The sequence below is a fragment of the Rhamphochromis longiceps genome, linkage group LG2 (genome assembly GCF_057381845.1).
Source record: "Rhamphochromis longiceps isolate RC_006_pf linkage group LG2, R_longiceps_female_GT1.1, whole genome shotgun sequence".
Lineage (NCBI taxonomy): Eukaryota > Metazoa > Chordata > Actinopteri > Cichliformes > Cichlidae > Rhamphochromis > Rhamphochromis longiceps.
In genome coordinates, this window is record NC_140558.1 from 31,148,127 (window position 1) to 31,169,821 (window position 21,695).

General features: G+C 39.7%; 2 protein-coding genes across 3 annotated transcripts; one reads left to right on the forward strand and one right to left on the reverse strand.

Annotated features, from left to right (window-relative positions):
- Positions 1-3,751: 3,751 nt before the first annotated feature.
- LOC146677475 (putative glutamine amidotransferase-like class 1 domain-containing protein 3B, mitochondrial) lies at positions 3,752-5,482 on the reverse strand. 2 transcript variants are annotated; one of them, XM_085382085.1, is made up of 5 exons: positions 5,371-5,482; positions 4,787-4,899; positions 4,482-4,653; positions 4,194-4,395; positions 3,752-4,102 (listed from the first exon to the last, which is right to left on the reverse strand). In XM_085382085.1, the coding sequence occupies exons 2-5, from the start codon at positions 4,892-4,894 to the stop codon at positions 3,910-3,912; spliced, it is 675 nt and encodes a 224-aa protein (XP_085238211.1). In that variant the 5' UTR covers positions 4,895-4,899; positions 5,371-5,482; the 3' UTR covers positions 3,752-3,909. The 2 variants fall into 2 exon arrangements, with proteins under 2 accessions (XP_085238211.1, XP_085238220.1); XM_085382094.1 differs by lacking the exon at positions 5,371-5,482 and adding an exon at positions 5,052-5,140.
- Positions 5,483-5,611: 129 nt separating this feature from the next.
- Positions 5,612-10,534, forward strand: LOC146677476 (uncharacterized). The gene is made up of 9 exons (XM_085422755.1): positions 5,612-6,117; positions 6,869-6,982; positions 7,066-8,742; positions 8,847-8,946; positions 9,039-9,187; positions 9,277-9,389; positions 9,474-9,563; positions 9,669-9,791; positions 9,881-10,534. Exons 1-9 carry the CDS (start codon positions 6,036-6,038, stop codon positions 10,082-10,084), a joined length of 2,652 nt encoding a protein of 883 aa, XP_085278881.1. The 5' UTR covers positions 5,612-6,035; the 3' UTR covers positions 10,085-10,534.
- The last annotated feature ends 11,161 nt before the right edge of the window (positions 10,535-21,695 follow it).

Below are 21,695 nucleotides of genomic sequence, written 5' to 3' on the forward strand. Positions count from 1 at the left end.
TTTACAGATGGCTGTAGACTCTCACTGTTGTACCTCTTTCATAACCTCCTCTGTACACATTACTGACAGCTTTATCCAAAACTTCAAATTTGGACTCATCACTGCACCTGTAGTGGTTGATGCTCAGTCCAGTTCTTATGTAATCTGCAGAAGTGCAGTGTTGTTTGTGAGCAGGTACGGTATGTTTGAGTTTTAATTTGTTTCAAACATTATTTCACTACAGTAGTTCACATTATTAACTACAACTGTGCATAAAGTGGTCTATCTGACCATCTTCGTACAATACACCTCACTCCTCCCTGCATGAATCTTTCTTTTTTATTCGTTCTTGTGGGGTGGAACTCAGCTCTCTCTAAGTCTGACACTGTCTCTCTCTTCTTGGTGAATTCTGTTTTGTAGCGCTTTTCACAGAGTTAATGTCAGAGTTAGAGAAATATCTGACGCAGGTCCAGCGCAGGATTCATCCAGAATAGTTTTGTTACAAACCCGTGAAATCTGTGTAACAGTGTAACCGTTGACCTGACCAGTATTTACCGTCAGCTCCTGACCCTTCCTCGTATCGAAGTTAGACTGTAATTGTGTTGACTTCCCTGTTGAAGCTGTTTTACGAAGCTTCGGGCAGAGCTGGAAGTACCCGCGCAAGGATACCGATGGTTACACTACACCCTCTTGCAGTAAAGGGAGGGTATGTTGTGACACAATACAACACAATGACACAATAAACCAGCAGATCGAGTTATTTCTCTGACTCATCTGCACAACGTGATCACTACATTTTTCAATTTTTCAATTTTCAATTTCAATTTTTTCCCTAATGTGGTCCAAATTTATATATATATATATATATATATATATATATATATATATATATATATATATATATATAAAACACTACCTCTTAAGTTACAAAGTTTATTTGTATTGTGTTCAGAAAATGGGGACGGCAGAAGGAAGTTTTATTTTAAGCACCGGTTTGCTCGAACCACACAAAGGCAAATGTGTCCAACAGTCATAGGCATAAGAAACTGGAATTCTCTCACTGATCATCTTAAGTGTTGTATAAATGTTTCTCAATTTAAAATCTGCTATAAGAATAAAATGATAAACCAATATGAAGAAGTTGAAAAGAATAGAATTTAATTGTAGAAAAATGATCCTTTTAGTTTGATATTTAGTGGTATTGCTCATTGTTGAGTATATTGTTCTGTTTGCTTTGTTTTGTTTTGTAATGTGCAGAAAATTGTCATAGTGTAATTTTGGTTGCCTACTTGTATTATCACAGATAGGGGGCAGGTATCAATAAGAATTTATTCTTCTTCCTGCTCCTTTTCATGCATGGAAACAGTGTTACTTTAATTGAAAGGAAGGTTATGTATGGGAATGCATTACTGCTGTACCATGTGTGAAACAAACAAATATATATATATATATGAGGACATGTTTCCAATAAAAAGTGGGTAACGTGATGGGTGGATGGCTCGAAGCTGTGAGCGCAGTGCTAAAACCTTGACTCTGTCCTGTAACTCTTCACAGAGTGTTTAGAGTTGAGTCCCTTTCTCAGTATTGATACTGTTTTACTACTGCCGAGCACAACTGAACAAAACTAAACATTTGCAGTTTTTCGAGTTGCATGTCCGCTCGGAAATCGGTGCACAATTACAACGTGTTTGTGCGTCTTTTCTCGATTTTCGTGGTTTCATTTCTACCAGAGCCACACACTAACACCATACTAACATTTCTAAAGCACTTAAATGAATGTGACTTTGTTAGTGTGTCCGAGTTTAATAAGTACCTGCAACCTCACCGAAAAAACGAACAATGCGCGCATTTACGCAGGTGGCACAGTAATCTTTATTAACACAGGGAGGGGTTGAGATCTAACAGCAAATAATAATTTGCTGCTCTTACAAAATGCAAGTCACTGTTAAACACAGATTTCAGGTATACAAGGTGAAATAATTTGTAATGAAGGATACATTTGGATAAATTCTGCACTAGCCCTCAGTCTCACAGTCCCAAGAAGTTTCTAACAGACGACACGTTGACTCTTCTCCATCCTCCTCTCGTTCATCTGCCTGATAGAATCACGGGCTTACACTGTATTATTTTAGTTTACATCAATCTCATCCTTTCCCTCCCTCGCTCAGTGCTCGTTTCTGAGCCGCTAATTTGTGCCGTTCTTGGTAGGTAACTCGAAATGAACCGACTGCATCCTCGTTTATTCATTGGGGCACTGTTAGAGCACCCAAAGAACTTTTAATTCCCATGAGCCCATTTTTGCCAACGCATCATCTCGCTAATTTGCCACACAGCTTTCAGTGACAGACAAGACCCCGTGTCTCTCTGGTAAACTCAGAAAGCAGCTCATGCTGGGCGCAGACCGTTGGCTACTAAATGAGATCACCCTGAGAGATCACGATGACAGTGTAGACCGCTAACTTTGCCTTTATCAACATTCTTGCATGAAATATCCTCTTCTTAAAATGACAAGAACTGATGCTAATATTGTAAATATTGTAAGGAAGTGTTTAATTGTTTTCCTAAATGTTCCACACAAGTCGTTCTGAGATATTTTTGGAGATCTGTCAGAATATTTGACACTGCAGTGACAACAACACACAGTTACCAGTTACAGGTAAAACCTCATTGCAGATGAAGAGAGTGTGTTGAGAAGATCAGAGGAGTGCTCTGAGCAGCTCACGAATGAAGTAAATGATAAAGAGAGGAGGACAAGTGGAAGACAGTGAATCAGGAAGTGCAGAGGACTGATAATGAGGAATTCTAGCAGCTATGAAGAGGATAAAGAGTGGAAAGGTGGCTGGTCCAGATGATACCTGTGGAGGTAATTGCGTTTTAACCAGACTGTTTTATGCAATCTTAGAGAATGAGAAGTCTTTATAGATCTAGAGAAAGCATACGATAGGATATCAAGAGAGGAACTGTGGTTCTGCATGAGGAAGTCAGGGCAGTTTAAATAACCATGTTGACACATGAAGTTTCCCCGGCAACCTGTCCAGGGTGCAAACTGTCTTTTGTCACATATCTGCTCACATGAGCTCCAGCTCTTGGAGATGCAAAGTATAATGAGAGATTAGGAAAATGGATTGAATGAACAATAAATGATAAAAGTCCAGTTAGTTTGCCAGACCCAGAAGCAAATAGACAAGTGTGTAAAGCAGTCTAACTCACTCTAGGACAGATGGCAGGTGGCAGTCTACACACCCGCCAGCATTCAACCCATTACACCCCATTTCAGTTCCCCAGTGTTTCCCAGCGACAACAGTTGAACCGGATATTTGACAGGCAGTGAGACAATACTGTTAAAATGTTACTGGTGACAGAGGGCTCCTTTCCATTAACTAAATCATCATTAAACAATGCAAGGATTTTGGTAGGTATACATATGTCTTACTCCATGTGTAGTCGTATGAAAAAGGTTGTATGGGGAACCTCGAGCAAACAAGCCAATTGAAACAACACAGAAAAAGTGCGTGAATAATTCCAACAAAATAACAAAAAAGGTTTAGCTGGCCACGAAAATAGTTACTTATCTGTTATTTTGCTTAAAGGTACGGACAGACTTTTGCCTACAAATGCAAATCTCCAATGTTTTCATCCAGTAAACCCCTTGGTGTAATAAACCAGACAGTTTCTAACACAATAGGTTTGAACATTATGGATTATTGTATTATGTGTATGTCAGGACATTATTGAATGACGTATAAATAAGGAAAAACAACTGAATTGTGTTGTCTTTGTTAGATAATCTTTTATTGAAATTTTATTGCATTCAAAGTTTCACATCAGGTCAAAACAAAAGTAGGAAATAGGTAAGAGAGCTTGATAAGCTTGATAGAAAAAAGGAAAGAAGAAAGCACCTCATGGATCAATAATGTGATTAAACTCTTGTTAAGCCAGTTTCAGCGTTTCTTTAACCATGACACCTATTCCATCATAGACTTTGTGAATGGGAGCGTTGCACATGAAGGCAGAGGTGGTCACCAGCTTGTTTTTGGCATCAACATGAACTTCTTCCACATCTTTGTTCACGTGTTTGCAGCCCAAATCCTTCAGGGCGCCTGCTGTCTGAGCATATGGCCACCTGATGACAGGAAGAAAAGGGACTGTCAGAGCGGCTGACTGATGTAGTTTTGCACCCACATTAACATCTGATAATAAAATACTTCACCCACTTGTCACACTCTTTGTCCTGCCCCACGGTGAGCTCGCAGCCCGGCAGGATTTTTGCAGCCAGGATGGGCGCGATGCAGCACATACCCAGCGGCTTTCCAGCTTTGTGGAAGGCCTTGATGACCTTCTCTACATTTGGCTGGATGGCACAGTCCTTATTCTTCACTGCCCAGTCACTCAGGTTCTTAGCCACACCGAAGCCCCCTAAATGGGTACAAGAGAACATCACAAAAGTGCAACTAGCACAACAGAAAGAAACAGCTTGTGTGTTTTATTCTGTGGTGTCTCACCTGGGATGATGGCAGCATCAAGTGCTGAGACATCTAGCTCTGCCAGATCAGTCACCTCACCCCTGGCGATACGGGCGCTTTCCTGCAGGATGTTTCTCTTCTCTTCTGTGGGTTTCCCCTCGCAGTGGTTTACAACATGCATCTGATCTGCATTTGGAGCAAACATCTGCACCTGCATACACATGAAATAAGAGGTTAGCCTCTGCAAGACTGAGGGATGTTGTAGGAGTTCAAATACTTCCAAATGTGACAGGGTTCAGATAAGCACACAGATGAATGTGTAACAAGCCTTTTCTCGTCCTTACTTTTGCTCCTGCACGACTCAGGTGGACAAGGACGGCAGAGGCCTCGTGGACCTCTGTGCCGTCATACACTCCACAACCTGACAGAATGACTGCAACACGCTTGGCCATGATTCCTATAAAAACACACACAAAACAATCTTCCTTTAACTGAACACCAGTCAGCATGGACTATGGACTATTTCTTTCCCAGTCTGATATAATAACCAGTTAGTTGGCTAATTACTGCTTCTGTGCCACCTGTTCTGCCTTAACATAAAATATTTACATGAGCAGGTGAGACATAAGTCCCAGGTGTGCTGCTGCTGCTGCCAGTAAACACTTGTGACACCAGTAAACTGGAGTTACAGAATCGGGTGTTTAATCTGATGAATAATGAAGTTGTATCAAAGGCTAGTTTCGTCTGTACACAGTTTTTCTTTTTTGCATGTCATGAATGAATGAATGAATTAATGCCTTTGTTGTCTGAAAAGAAAACTGAAAGCAAATGGCTGACAAAACGAAATCTATCACTTGGAATTATCCTTCATTCATCAATGTTTGTCTCTAAAACGTAACTTAGGCAGTACAAGCAAAGATTTTCTCACCTTGAACGGCTCTCGGTCGGCTAGTTCTTCAGCTGTGCGGAGTCGAGTTTTCCAATAGAGGTGTGATGACTGAACTCAGAAGCAGACTCTTTATAATCCCTCCCGCTGTCTCCTCCCCCAATAACTCTGTAACCCGACAGACTGACATCATCCGCGTTACCGACAACGAGGAAAACGCCGAGTCATTCCGCGTTGTTATAAAGTTGTAATAAAATGTTGAGCTATGAAAAGAAAACGTTAAGATAAGCCACGAAACTACCGCATTGACATTAAAGTTAACTTCTTTGGCCTAACTTTTGAAAAAAGTGGCATATTAAAGCCACCGGGAATGGAAGAAGTGTGTGAGTTGTGATAGGAATATCTGTCTTATCCTGATTTGGATTTTTTGCAGCGGGGGAATGGTTAATAATTATTAATTTATTAATAATACTCTTTTCGATGATTCAGGTTAACTTATGTATTTATCTGTGTATTTTACATGCGCAAACTTCCAAATAATGACATGTTTACATTTTTATGCAATGTAACCTAAGTGATTCATTTTAGACACACAACAGATGCCTGTTGGATATTCCATGGACGCTGCCCGTGTTATTTCCCGGTGAGACACGGTTCGTCCTCTCAAGTGTCTGCTGATGTTACGCCCACGTGTATAAAACAGCCTCATGTCGACAGAGGGAGACACTACAGCCATGGCTCTAAGCGGCTCTCTGCACATATCCGTCGGCATCCTGAGCATCGGCGGTGGTAAGCTTGTGATTTGCTTTCCGAAGTGTTACCAGCTTTGTGTTTGTTTTGTTTTTTTCATGTAGACTATCATAGCGAAATGCGCGCTCATATTAATCATAACTCATATTGTCACATTAACATGAGGTGAAAAGACATTTTAATAAAGTGATTTATTTAAACTGCTGTAAGTGACCTCGAACAGCCGCCTGTCGTGAACGATATCAAGACATTTTAAGCCAGAAAGAACGGCTGAAAAAGGAGTAGTGTTAGTATAGTGCAGAAGACAGAGTAGGTGGGTACAATAATTCAGTCACAAGGATACTTGCAAAGATGTTATGTCTTTATATTCTATGTAACCTCTTTGAGAATCTTGTTGAATACAGCCTATTTACCAAAGTAAGTAAAAATATTAGATGAAATAACAACTACACACACTTAGAAAAGCTGAAAATCACTTTTAGCATTATTTTTTAAACTATCCAGTCTGCTGTAAATAAATAAGAGTTCATAATGATAAAAAACGAATTCATTATTAATTATGATTTAATAATTAAAGAATAATATAAATAATAATAAAATAATATTTCATGACGATCCTTTTAAGGTTGTTAAGTTAACTTTAAAAAACAAACTAAAAATAGATGTGAAAAAAAAAAACACATTTTTGTTAACCAAAAATAAACAGATTTTTTTTTAAGCAAAAAAAAATAAATAAAATAAAGCGGTAAAGATGAGAAATAAAGATAAAGCCAGTGATTTTATCCTACAGGTTCACTCCTGCTTTTGGTGAATGGTTATGGCAGCACTCCCGAAAAAGACTTGGTCCCCCACACTGCACTGGGAATTCTGCTTCTCATCACTGCAGCGCTTCTGGCTTACTCAGGTTTGTTTAGGTTTGAGTTTTATTATTGCATGTTGTCATGTAGCTGTAAGTGTTTCTCCTGACCCTGCCCTGTTTTTTCTTAGGAATCCGTCACAGTCTGTCCCACGGCCGCCTGTTTTCCACCCTGTGTCTCACTGTTTCTGCTCTGTGGTGTGGCTCTGGTCTGGTGTATATCCTGGGAGGGCAAAGGGTCATACAGCCCACACAGCTGAGATTCGCATTTGTCCCAGGCCTTGCGGCATTTATCTTGGCCTTGCTCATCATAGGCATTGCTGCTGTTGTAGCAAAGAAAGCAGTTCTCTTTCTCATAGCTGTTGGTATCTCCTTAGCTTCCGCCCATCAGATCGCAGGTCTGACAGCGGTAGGTTTTGGCCTGTATGCCACAGCTGCTAACTACTTCCTTGTCTGTCTGGTGTGTCTTTACTTTGGTTCTGGACGTCTGCTGTCTGTGATCACTCACGGTAAAGTGGAACTTCCTGGAACAGGTGCGAAGAAGAAAGCTGAGCTGAAAGCAGAGCAGAACCAGGGGTGTAATGATGCCGTGTCAGTGAGTTTGGCGATGAATTTATTATCTGCGTCTGTATTAGCCTGCCCCCTGCTAGGTGTGGTCCCTGAGCTCTCTGTCGGTCATGTCCCCTGGCTGTGGACAGCTGGCGTGTTCCAGCTCGGCATGTGTATCCTCTTTTACAGAGGTATGGACATGCTTGCTGCCACTTTTTATGGCTTCACTTCCCTCTTTGCGTTTGCAGAGGGTTACAGTGCCCTGCTGTCATTTTATTCCATTCGGCCTTACTCACCTGTTCCCTTTCCTGTTGTCTTCTCAGTTCTTTTCTTCATACTGGCTCTGTTCAGTACTCAGAAGGACCTGCTGGAGGGCTTCTACCAGCTATTCTTTGTCGCCTATTCTATTGCTCTTGCAGCCCAGCCTCAAGGCTTTTTCCAAGCAGGCACTCAAGGTGTCCAGGCAGCTATATTTGTGGCTTCTGCTTGCATGCTTTTGATTACCACCTTTAACATGGCCTCTAGTACCAAGATTCCCACAGGGCAGAGCTGTTTCAAGGCTTTAGTTGGCAGGATGCAGAGCGTTACTCTCAGGGCACATGACAAAGAATTGCACACACCTTACCTGGGCTACTCTAAATATGCAGATGCAGAGGTGTTAGGCCACGCATCCAATGTGCTGGCTACTTTCGCAATCACAGCCACAGTAGGTAGCCAAAATCCTCTCTTTGTGCTGATTCTACCCTGGGTGGTCATGGCTGGCGGAGCACTGGAGCTGCTGTGCGGCGCAGTAGCCTTTGCTCGTGGTAAAACCTTTGAGAGCACAGTCTTTATTCTCTATGGGGTGATGTGGACGGTGTGGGGGCTGACACGATATGGCGGCCTGTATGGTGAGACCAGAGGTCTTAACATTGCTGTTGGGATCATTACCTTCCTTGTGTTCAACATTTTAGTAACAGCTGCAGCGTTGTTTATGAACGTCGCATGGTTTGTCTACGCATTTACCTTCCATCTCATACTCATCAGCTTCCTGCTGGACGCCATGGGCTCGCTGCCTTATGGCTATGACATAGGAGTCACAATCATCTTTGGCCTTGTCAGTTTTTATTTTTTCTTGGCACACATTTTCAACAGCACCTTCAAGTCTCCTCAGATCCCCTTAGGAAACCCTATTATCAAGCTGACTGGAGCAGGGGGAGGGGCAGCTGTCTGTCCACATTTACCAGCCCGTAAAGCCACATCTGTCCTACAGATTGCAGGTAAGACATAGAATACATTGATGCTGAGTTCTCAAATAAGCAGATGTTAGTATGCTGGACGTGGGTTTCATTTTACTATCACCCCCTCTTCTTTCTTCATGCAGAAATCATGAAAAATGGCGGCATATGTGGAATGCCTACTGACACCGTCTATGTGCTGGTGGCTGCTTGCAACAGACCTGATGCTGTAATCAAAGCTTACAAGTGAGTTTCCTATTTCATGTATTTCACTTGTCCCTAAGTGTATTTATAGCTGTCTAATTCCTGTTAAATCTCGCTATTTTGTTTGGCTTCAGGGTGAAGAAGCAGGCAGAGGACCGTCCCATGTCCATGTGGATCTCCTCTGTCAAGCAGCTGGAGCCGGTGCGACACCTGCTGAGCCCTCTGCTTCTGGACTTCATGGAGGCTGCGTGGCCATCTTCCATTAGCATGGTTATACCAAGAGGTGAGTGTAAGACTGTGCGTGAGTGTGTCTGTGTGCTGGTGGGATTTTTCTTATTATCATCATTTTTTGTTTCTTGCTTTCTCACACAGGCCCGTGGATGGAAATCTTTGGTTTGGGAGATGCTGCCAAACACATTGGGACTCCACAAAGCATTGCTATCAGAAACCCCGACTGTTCTGTAGCCACACATCTCATTGGTTTGGTAAGGGACATCAATATTGATCATTGCATGTCCAAAAATGAACCAAAATCAGTGAATATAAACTTCTAATACTTATTCCTATAGGTGGGGCCCATTGCAGTAACATCAGCCAACCCCACAGGTGAAGCTGATACAACTCACCACAATCAAGTGTATGCCAAACTGGGAAACAAGGTAATCATGATAATTTAGTTAATGAAGACTAAACAAGCTGCTGATTCCTAATTTTTTTCAGTTTTATTTTGTTTTTACTGAACTGGATGTGGTTTTGTTTCTTAGGTGGATGGAGTGTTATGTGATGGACCCTCCCCAGAGAACATTGCATCTACTGTGGTTGACTGCACCAAGATTGAAACTGGACAAATTGGTTTCTTTAGAGTCGGTCTCATTCCAAAATCAAAGGTAATATAAAGATGACACAGTCATTCTCTCTGTTGTAGTAATTTGGTGGTTGTTTACTTTGAAACCTGCTATTTCTGTCTGCTTTCAAGGTTCTTCAAATCTTTGAGGAGGTTCAGAGGCGGCACAGACAAGGGCAGACCAATCCTGCCTTTCAGTATGATATGGAGCTACCACTTACAGAAAGAGACATTTCAGAAGTGGGAAGCACCGAAGATTCGGGAAGAGAGTCTGAAAACTCAACACCCTCCCCGCCTTCACTTGAAGAAAATCCAGTCCTCGGGAATGGATCGTAGTTTCTATGCATTTGCTTAAAATATGCTGCCATTTCTAATAAACCTGATGTGTAAAGCTGTTATTAAATGAGGGAAATCACATTGTGGAACTAACTGGGTGATTTGTAATGTACTTAATAAAGTGTTATTTATTATGTTTCCCTTTTGTCTGAAAATTACAAAATTACAATAATGCACCTTTTAACTTTTCATGTTGAAATATAAAACTGCATTTGATTGATTCTAAATGCATATGTCCCTGATCATAAAATACTATTTGAAAAAAGTTGTGTTTTCTTTTATTCTTTGAAAGGTCATAATGTTCAAAATGACATGTAGGTTTTTGCTCATAATGAAAGTAGCTGATTGTGTCATGAGATTTCATCAATATTCTATTTTTAATGTGCATCATTAAAAATAACAAAAAGCATAACAATAAGTAATGAAATGAGTAACAAATATCTAATCTTACTATAATGGTGTATATGCCATGTATGCATGTCTGTATGTCCTTAACAGGGCTAATCTGAATACTGTGGATTTTTATATAAATTCCATGCATTTCACAATTCCCCTGCAAATGCAATGTTACGTTTGTTTGCATTTATTACATCTGCAACGTACATAACTTATAACTACATAACGTTTAACAGTCACCAAATGTTTTTTCCAAGGGAGAATTTAAGATAAGATAAAGATAAGATAAGATAAAACTTTATTAATCCCTCGGGTGTGTTCCTCTGGGAAATTCGGTAAGTTGAAGCCATCAGAATTATTAGAGTTTTGAACTTCTAATCAGCTTGAATTTTTATTTCGTTTTAGCTTTTTGTTTTCAAGTTGGTTTACTATCAGTTTCCAGAGCAGTTTGCTTGTTTCAGTTTAGTTTTTATTGTTTGAAAATGTATAGTTATACTTTTGTTTTTATTCGTTTCAGTGCTAATTTTAGTCTTTAGCAGGGGACAGTTTTAAATAATTATAATAACCTTGAGAGTCACCAAACACAGAATCACATATATGGAACGCCACACAAGCCAAATTTTTTGTTTGTGATAATAAAATAAGCTTGATACATGTAAAGTTCATTTACATTGCAGTTTTGAAGACTAAAAGTCACAAAGTAAATTACAAAATAAAATAAAATACAACAAATAAAAATGGCATGAATGGATGAAACTAAACAGAAGCAAGCCTGCACAGGTAGCTCTTCTGTTTAAGCTTATCTTTAAAGGTATAAAGAGAGTCCTCAGATCTTAATTTGGTACAACTTGTAGTTAACCTGTAGTTAACTTGCACTTAATATGTCTAAAATCTACCAAACAAGCTTTGACTCAAGGCACAGCTTACTTGATTTGTATTTTAAATACAAATTGTGACTTTGCGATTGTGCCTAAAGTTATTCTGCAGCTTCTTTGTTTTAGCATCCAAATGTATACAGATAAATATATATAATCAGCAAACATCTGGCAAGTTAGAGTAGGTGGACGGATTTCAGACATTCAAAAAAAAAGAGGATCCAACCATTTGTGAAATTGTTTTCTGTCTGTAAAAGCTGATTTTATCCAGTCAATTAAATGAAGTGAAAACATCAACGTGTTAACTGTTCCAAGTATACCACTGTTTTTACTCCTTAATTAAAAGCTGGACACAATATTAGAAATATTTAAATATTTTAAAAAGGTATTAAGGGTGCATAGTCACCAGGTTATCAGTCAGGAGACAGCAGACTGTGTTCTGCATGAGAAATGTTTGTCTGTTCGCAAACTTGATCAAGTCAAGGCATCAAAATCTACCTGGTTACATTTAGGCACTAAAAACTACAAAGATTTTGTAGTTTTGGTTCAAATATTTCCCTTCCCAATACTAATGTTTCACATTAACTTCATGATTTATATATTCAATGCCAAGCAGTCTTTCATAAGCATAACGTGGTGACAGTAGCTGAAAAACATCACTGACACAAAAGAATGCATTGCATGAAAGAAACAAAACAATACTCATTGTCAACCTGGGAATGGAAAAAATGTCATGATGCATCTAATATAGTCTTATGAGAAGAAGCGTGAAGAAACGAAACCGTTTTTTGTTTAGAGGTAAACACAGCTCACTCCTGTTTCTAAGCAAATTCTAAATAAAATCTCTTTTTAAAATACTTTTAGAATAGTGCAATGCAATTCAAGTGATACTTGTGTATTAATAAGCAACTCTTTATACATACTTTGTCACCATGTAAACAGCCTATTACCTGATACTGGAACCAGGAAATATACAGGTCACTTTTTCTGAGCATCAACAGGCACTCTGGATTTATTTGATGATGGACGGCTTTTTAAACACAGTGAGTGGATGGCCCTAAAGTCTCAAAAAAAAAAAAACCTCAGTGCTATGATGCAGCAGTAATATTGTGACACTAAAAGACACTCATCATATAAAACTGCATTAAGAGTGCATAGATTATCAATCACGAGACAGCAGGTTGTGCCCTGCTGGTGAAATTTGTGGAAGGAGGAAGTATTGTGTTTTTGGTTAAATATGTCAGAAACATCCCCACAGCATGGTGCTGCCACCATCACTGTCGAGGTGGTATTGGCCAGGTGATGAGTGGTGCCAGGTTTCATCCAGACATGACGCTTGCCTTTTGGGCCAAAGAGTTCAGTCTTTGTTTCTCATGGTGCCCTTTGACAAAGTCTACGTGGGTTGTCATGTGCTTTTTACTGAGGAGTGGCTTCATCTGGCCACTTTACCATACAGGCCTGAGTGTTCCAGAAATGGTTGTCCTTCTGGAAGGTTCCCCTTTGTCCACAGAGCAGTGCAGGAGCTGTCAGAGTGACCACTGGGTTCTTGCTTACCTCCCTGACTTAGACCCTTCTACCCTGATTCCTCAGATTGGTATTTCTGTACCTTTCTCTAGGTCGGTGCCTCAATACAATCCTTACAATCCTGTCTCGGAGGTCTATAGACAATTCCTCGGATGTCATGGCTTTGTTTGTGCTTTGACATACACTGTCAGCTATGAGAACTTACATAGACAGGTGTGTGCCTTTTCAAATCATGTCGTATCCACTGAATTTAGCACAAATGGACTCCAGTCCCCCGTAGAAATCTAATAGACGATCAGTGGAAACAGGGTGAACCTGAGCTCAGTTTTGAAGCTATATAAACATAAAATATTGTTTTATAATAATAAAACAATATTTTATGACGATCCTTTTAAGGTTAACTTTAAAAAACAAACTAAAAAAATAGATGTGAAAAAAAAAACATTTTACTTAACCAAAAATAAACAGATTTTTTTTTAAGTAAAAAAATAAATAAATAAAGCAGTAAAGATGAGAAATAAAGATAAAGCCAGTGATTTTATCCTACAGGTTCACTCCTGCTTTTGGTGAATGGTTATGGCAGCACTCCCGAAAAAGACTTGGTCCCCCACACTGCACTGGGAATTCTGCTTCTCATCACTGCAGCGCTTCTGGCTTACTCAGGTTTGTTTAGGTTTGAGTTTTATTATTGCATGTTGTCATGTAGCTGTAAGTGTTTCTCCTGACCCTGCCCTGTTTTTTCTTAGGAATCCATCACAGTCTGTCCCACGGCCGCCTGTTTTCCACCCTGTGTCTCACTGTTTCTGCTCTGTGGTGTGGCTCTGGTCTGGTGTATATCCTGGGAGGGCAGAGGGTCATACAGCCCACACAGCTGAGATTCGCTTTTGTTCCAGGCCTTGCAGCATTTATATTGGCCTTGCTCATCATAGGCATTGCTGCTGTTGTAGCAAAGAAAGCAGTTCTCTTTCTCATAGCTGTTGGTATCTCCTTAGCTTCCGCCCATCAGATCGCAGGTCTGACAGCGGTAGGTTTTGGCCTGTATGCCACAGCTGCTAACTACTTCCTTGTCTGTCTGGTGTGTCTTTACTTTGGTTCAGGACGTCTGCTGTCTGTGATCACTCACGGTAAAGTGGAACTTCCTGGAACAGGTGCGAAGAAGAAAGCTGAGCTGAAAGCAGAGCAGAACCAGGGGTGTAATGATGCCGTGTCAGTGAGTTTGGCGATGAATTTATTATCTGCGTCTGTATTAGCCTGTCCCCTGCTAGGTGTGGTCCCTGAGCTCTCTGTCGGTCATGTCCCCTGGCTGTGGACAGCTGGCGTGTTCCAGCTCGGCATGTGTATCCTCTTTTACAGAGGTATGGACATGCTACTTTCAGAATAGTGCAATGCAATTCAAGTGTACTTGTGTATTACTAAGCAACTCTTTATACATACTTTATACATACAGGCCTGAGTGTTCCAGAAATGGTTGTCCTTCTGGAAGGTTCTCCTTTGTCCCTCCCTGACTTAGACCCTTCTACCCTGATTGCTTAGATTGGTATTTCTGTACCTTTCTCTAGATCGGTGCCTCAATACAATCCTGTCTTGGACGTCATGGCTTGGTTTGTGCTTTGACATACACTGTCAGCTATGAGAACTTACATAGACAGGTGTGTGCCTTTTCAAATCATGTCGTATCCACTGAATTTAGCACAAATGGACTCCAGTCCCTGTAGAAACATCTGATAGACGATCAGTGGAAACAGGGTGAACCTGAGCTCAGTTTTGAAGCTCAGGTGCTTCAAAACACGGCTGTTTCCTGAATGTTTCTAAGCAATTTAGATAGTCAGAATTGTTTTAAATACTTCCTTAATTGTGAATAATTAACTAGCACACTAACTCAAGTGATTCTCAGTGATCTAATATTTATGTGAACTTTGTGACTGAATAATCAACGAGTTACCAAAAAAGAACCAGGAAACGTACAGGTGTCAGCGGGCTTTTCCCTCACTACACTTTCCTCCTAGTTTGAGCAGCAACACTCCCCCTGGACTCATTTTATGATGGGAAATTTTGTAGCTCAGAGTGAGCACAAGCTCCCACCCAAAGTCTCAGAAAACTCGAGCTCCAACAGGTGGATGGGGAGCATAGCTTTTCACCCATTTTCAGATCTTACCAGAGATGTACGATCACTTCAAGTCTGGCCTCCGGCTTGGACACTCAAAGTCTTTTACTTTGTTAAAAAAAAAAAAGATGAAGTGATGGCCTTATTTAGTCACTGAAAACTGCTTTGTTAGGTTTAGGAAGTTTTGTGTTTTGTGTTAAATATGTCGTTTTGCAACATAAATCTAATGATTTAAATTTAATGCAGTGACTTTATAGTGTTTCTGTATCTGGTGACTAACATCACTGACACAAAAGAAACCAAAGAAACATATTGCATGTACGAGAGGAAATAGTAGCCTTTGAGGAGTCTTCTGAGAATGGGTAAAATGTTAAGCTGATTGTCAGGGCTGATGTGGAAAGACAGGACTCGTATGCAGGGCTCCTTTGAAGAAGACAGTGGATTTATTTACAGTGAAGCAAAGGTAACAACAACAACAACAGTTCAATATATACAGACGTGGACTAAATTGTTGGTACCCTTCAGTCAGTGAAAGAAAAACTCACAATGGTCACAGAAATAACTTTAATTTGACAAAAGTAATAATAAACAAAAAATTCCAATCTTAACCAATGAAAGTTTGACATTGCTTTCCAACCATGCTTCAACTGAATTATTTAAAAAGTAAATGCATGAAACAGGCCTGGACAAAAATGATGGTACCCCTAGAAAAGAATGAAAATAATGTGACCAAAGGGACGTGTTAATCCAAGGTGTGTCCACTAATCAGCATCACAGGTGTCTGCAATCTTGTAATCAGTCAGTGGGCCTATAGGACTCCAGGTAGTCACTGTGTTGTTTGGTGACATGGTGTGTACCACACTCAACATGGACCAGAGGAAGCAAATGAAAGAGTTGTCTCAGGAGATTAGAAAGAAAATCATAGACAAGCATGTTGAAAGTAAAGGCTATAAGACCATCTCCAAGCAGCTAGATGTTCCTGTGACTACAGTTGCACATGTCATTCAGAAATTTAAGATCCATGGGACTGTAGCCAACCTCCCTGGATGTGGCTGCAGGAGGAAAATTGACAACAGATCAAAGAGACGGATATTCCGAATGGTAACAAAAGAGCCCAGAAAGAAATCCAAGCTGAACTTCATGCTCATGGAACATCAGTGTCAGATCGCACCATCCGTCGTTGTTTCAGCCACAGTGGCCTACATGGGAGACGACCAAGGACACTATTGTTGAAAACAAATCATAAAAAAGCCAGACTGGAATATGCCAAACTACATGTTGACAAGCCACAAAGCTTCTGGGAAAATGTCCTGTGGACAGATGAGACAAAAATTGAACTTTTTGCCAAGGCACATCAGCTCTATGTTCACCGACGGAAAAATGAAGCATATCAAGAAAAGAACACTGTCTTAACTGTGAAAATGGGGGAAGCTCGGTTATGTTCTAGGGCTGCTTTGCTGCATCTGGAACAGGGTGTCTTGAATCTGTGCAGGGTACAATGAAATCTCAAGACTATCAAGGGATTCTAGAGAGAAATGTGCTGGCCAGTGTCAGAAAGCTTGGTCTAAGTCGCAGGTCATGGGTCTTACAAAAGGACAATGACGCAAAACACACAGCGAAAAAAAACACTGAAGGATGGCTAAGAGGGAAACATTGGACTATTTTAAAGTGGCCTTCTATGAGCCCTGACCTCAATCCTATTGAGCATTTTTGGAAGGAGCTGAAACATGCAGTCTGGAAAAGGCGCCCCTCAAACCGGAAACAACTGGGCCAGTTTGCTTATGAGGAGTGGGCCAAAATACTTGCTGAGCGGAGCAGAAGTCTCACTGGCAGTTACAGGAATCGGGGGTTTTTTTGTTTTTTTTTTTGTTTTTTTTTTAATGCATTTGAAAGAATGTCAAGCAATCTCTTGTAGAGTTTTGATGTAAAATAATAATAATAATAATAATACTAAGTCTAATCAGTTTTTCAATAAGGCTGTAACATGATAAAATGTAGAATAAGGGAAGTGTTGCCAATGATTTCTGGATGCTCTGCAATAACCTTTGATGCCCTTGGAATGAGGAAAATGTTAAGCTAAGGTTTGGCGGGAAATTCGGCAGTTTCGCTATTATGATTAGCAATGCATTTGTTATGTCATGTAGATAAAAATATAAATTATGTAACTAAGAAAGTGCACGAAGTTTTTTGTTCTAGTTTGTTTTGTTTAGAGGCAATCTGATGTTTTAATACTTCCTGACTTGTGCAATAAGTCAAGTGATACTCTTCCATGAATAAGCAACCGTGCATACTTTGTCACACTCAGTATGGCAAGCTGAGAGCAGTAGCTGTTGTAAAGCATTATTTCCATATCCTCATGAGTAACACCACTGATGTAAAATGGTGTTACAGCCTTCATCCATAATGCATTACATTCATTTTTTTTACACACAATACCCCGTAATGACAAAATGAAAAAAAAAAACAGTTTGCTTGAAATTCCTCCAAGTTTATTATTTATTATTATAAAATAAAAACATTTATACAAAAACATGTAGTGAAAACATTTACTCAATATTTTGAGGGGAACCTTTGGCAGCAATTGCATTTTATTTTCTGAGTATGATGCTACAAGCCTGGCACACATATTTTTGGGCAGTTTCTCCTATTCTTCTTTGAAGAACCTCTCGAGCTTCAACAGGTGGATGGCGAACGTCCATTTCCTCCCCATTTTCAGATCTCTCCAGAGATGTTCAATCAGGTTCAAGACGGGGTTCTGGCTGGGACACTCAAAGATATTCACAGTGGTCCTGAAGCCACTCTTTTGTTATCTTGGCTGATTGTTTAGGGGCATCGTCCTTTAGGAAGATAAACCTTCTCACCAGTCTGAGGTCCAGCGCTTTCTGGTGCAGGTTATCAACAAGGATGTGTCTGTATGTTGCAGTATTTGTCTTTCCCTCGACCCTGACAGGTCTACCAGGTCCTTCTGCTAAACAACATCTCCACAGCATGATGGTGCCACCACCATGCTTCACTGTAGGGATGTATTGGCCAGGTGATGAGTGGTGCCTGGTTTCAGCCATGACACTTGCCTTTCGGGCCAAAGAGTTCATATTCCTTGGACTTTCTTGGGCTTTATTCTTTGACATGTACTGTCAACTATGAGACCTAACATAGACATGTGTGCCTTTTCAAATCATGTCGTATCCAATGAATTTACCACAGCTGGACTCCAATCCCCTGTAGAAACATCTGATAGATGTTCAGTAGAAACAGGCTGCACCTGAGCTTGGTTCTGAGTGTCATAAGTGTCCTTTTTTTTAGTGCATTTTAAAAAATGTCAAGCAATCTTTCGTAGAATTTTGATGTAAAAAATGAATAATATTATGACTAATCATGTTTTCGAATAAGGCTGTAACATGATAAAATGTAGAATAAGGGAAGTGTTGCCAATGATTTCTGGATGCTCTGCAATAACCTTTGATGCCCTTGGAATGAGGAAAATGTTAAGCTAAGGTTTGGCGGGAAATTCGGCAGTTTCGCTATTATGATTAGCAATGCATTTGTTATGTCATGTAGATAAAAATATAAATTATGTAACTAAGAAAGTGCTCGAAGAAGCACAAAGAAAAAACATGACGAAATGAAACCAGCTGTTGTAGTTGTTTAGAGGAAAACACGGCTGTTTCCTGAATGCTTCTCAGCAATTTAGATCAAATCAGAATTGTTTTAAATACTTCCTTACTTGTAAATAATTACCTAGCACAATAACTCAAGTGATACTCGGTGATACTCTCTATAAGAACTTTGTGACTGTACAATCAACCAGTTACCTAATTTGGGGTAAGGAACCAGGAAACGTACAGTACTTTCCTCCTTGTTTGAGCAGCAACACTCCCTCTTGACTCGTTTTATGATGGGAAATTTGTAGTGCAGAGTGAGAGCAAGCTCCCACCCAAAGTCTCAGATACCTCTAGGTGTGGACACAGCAGTAATCGTGTCAAACTATTTATATGTGCATGTGCAAACATTCGTAATATTCTGCTCAATATGTATCTTTGTTTCACTGCCTTACCAGCTTTTCTGTTTTTTAAGCTGTATTCTAATAGGGGAGGGGGGGGGGGGGGGGGGTCTGAAACGAAGACCATCCAAAACAGCATTTAAAAATATATATTTTGTTGTAATTTCCTGTAATGTTATCTAATGAAACTGTGGAAAAGAGAAACTGTGCATCCAAAATGTGTACTGTAACATGTTCCACAGTTTGTCATGTAACAGCCTTATTCCAAATTGGATTAAAATCATTTTTCACCTAAAACTACAAACAATCCTGTGCAACGCAATGCAATATAATAACGTATAGGTTATTGGAAAGAATTTGACGCAAAAAGACTCATTCTCGTTCACGATTATGTAGTATTGTTTGTAGAATGAATTTGATGTCACATTTTTAACAAAAAGACAGAAAGCAGAAACAGAAAGCTTTTTAATGTAACTGCTCCTTCCTGGTAAGAAATTGACTCATTTATTACAACAGTTTCTTTTGTTCATTGTATGTCTGCATTCATTTTCTGTATTTGAGATAATGATGGAGGAGATGACTCCTTATGAACACTCCTTACAGCAAGCTTGACAAGTGTTTCCTCGAAGATACAGAGATGAGATGAGGTTAATTTTTTGACGTGAATAAAAACAAGTCTTTACATTTCTTTCTAAGGAAGGGACACTTGAGAATATTTTCTTATCATATTTTGTGGTTAGCTTTGGCTTGCTGTCAAACTCGTATCGGGACAATATTTCTTCTTGGTGTGGTGCAATGTTTTCGATTAACAGTAACTGGTTATGCTGATAATTGTTGTATATGACACGTTCTCTTAACTAACCACTATACTGACCATTACATGATTATTTGTAATTGCACTGTAAAAAAGCCAGTGATGTGTCTTTTTTCACAAGTCATCTGATTGTTACTTTGTCTTCATAAAAGTTGAAACTCATCAGATAAGGCAACATTTTCCAATCTTCTGTCATCCTTTTTTAAGTCTGTGTGAACTGTAACCTCAGTTTCCTGTGCAACGCTGCCAGAAGTGGTGACCAGATAAGCCTCTGTACAACATTTTCCACAGGTTTTGCAGATCGCAGTGTATTTTGGGAAATACCTTTTTGATTCTTTCAATAAAAGTTCTCCCTAAATGAGGAAAAATATAGTGTGAGGCGACACGGATATATGTATCATAACATGGCTAAAAAAATAGTCACATATGGCTCAAAAATAATGATCTATGAATCTCTCCCTACAATAAAAAATTATGAGACAAAACAGCAGCTGAAGTAACAGCACCATAAAAGAGAATACTGGAATGTATAAAGACTATGAGGCCATAAAGACAAACCTCAGCTATATATATATATATATATATATATATATATATATATATATATATATATATATATATATATATACATATATTAAATTTTCTGTTGCCTTCCTATCAGCTCAAAGCAGTTTGGCCATTCTCCTTTAATCTCCGCTATCAACGAGGCTTTTTCATGCAGAGAACTTTCGCCTCTGGATATTTTTCCTTTTCAGACTGCTCCCTGTTAGCGTTAAAGGTGACTGTGTAGGAAAATCCCACTAAATCAGCACTTTCTGAAATACTCAGACCAGCCTATCAGGCGATCGTGGCTCAAGAGTTGGCAATTCGTCTTGTGATGGCCTACTGGTGATGGCCAGAGGGGCTGATGGCACGATATGGCAGCCTCACTTCTGTCAGTCTGCCCCAGGGCAGCTGTGGCTACAACTGTAGCTTGCCTCCACCAGTACGTGAGAGTGAATGAATTGTAAAGCACTTTGAGGGTCTCGAAATGCGCTATATAAATGCAATCCATTATTATTATTATAACTGTAGTGGTGTACCTAATGAACTGGCTGGTGAGTATATGCCGACAACAGGAAATCCAGTGATGTTCTTTACTGTCACTGATATCCCTGTGGCCCAAGGACTTTGAGAAGATGTATAACAAACACAATTGACAACAAGTGAAGTGCCGTGAATACTGTTCGGATGCACTGCAGGCCATGGCGATGTGACAGCTGCGAAAGAATTTCACAGTAACTGTTCCTGGTAAGTTCCTGGTAACAAATTTACTCATTTAGTACAACAGTGTCTTTGTTCTTTGTGAGTCTGCATTCTTTTTCTAAACAAAAAGATGCTTTGCTCAATATATGTTTGAGATAATGATAGAGGAGATGACATGAGTATGTACACTCCTTCCTTGACAAGTGTTTCCTCGTAGATACAAAGATGAGACACAGTATCCGAAAGATTATTTGACGTGAATAAAAACAACACTTTACTTCAACAAAAACAAGGTTCTAAATTTCCTTTAGAGGAAGACTGTGGGACTGCACAATGCACCTTTGTGTTCTTTTAAAGAGCACAAAGCCAAATATTACATAAATAACTTTTTGATTAAATTAAGAAATTACATGACGTTTACTGATAATACGTAAAAGCTATTTTCAGTCACCTACATTTAAATTGTTATTCAGCCTTCATTAAGCAACAGGTGAGGAAAATTTAAGTAACTGAGGCTGTTCAACTACCCGCAAGGAAGTTCGCACAATACAGTGAACAAAAGAAGAATTGTGTTTTAAAACGAGGTGTGGTATGCAATCTTCAGCACGCGCATACCTTCAAGGGAATTTCTGAAAGATGAGCTTTCACAAAAG

Coding starts and splice junctions, on each gene's coding strand:
- LOC146677476 (XM_085422755.1), top strand. CDS start 6,036: ATGTCGACAGAGGGAGACACTACAGCCATGGCTCTAAGCGGCTCTCTG. Junction 6,983..7,065: donor AGCGCTTCTGGCTTACTCAG/GTTTGTTTAGGT, acceptor GTTTTTTCTTAG/GAATCCGTCACAGTCTGTCC. Junction 9,390..9,473: donor CCACACATCTCATTGGTTTG/GTAAGGGACATC, acceptor TTATTCCTATAG/GTGGGGCCCATTGCAGTAAC.
- LOC146677475 (XM_085382085.1), bottom strand. CDS start 4,894: ATGGCCAAGCGTGTTGCAGTCATTCTGTCAGGTTGTGGAGTGTATGAC. Junction 4,654..4,786: donor TGAGTCGTGCAGGAGCAAAA/GTAAGGACGAGA, acceptor ATGTGTATGCAG/GTGCAGATGTTTGCTCCAAA. Junction 4,396..4,481: donor TGATGCTGCCATCATCCCAG/GTGAGACACCAC, acceptor GTACCCATTTAG/GGGGCTTCGGTGTGGCTAAG.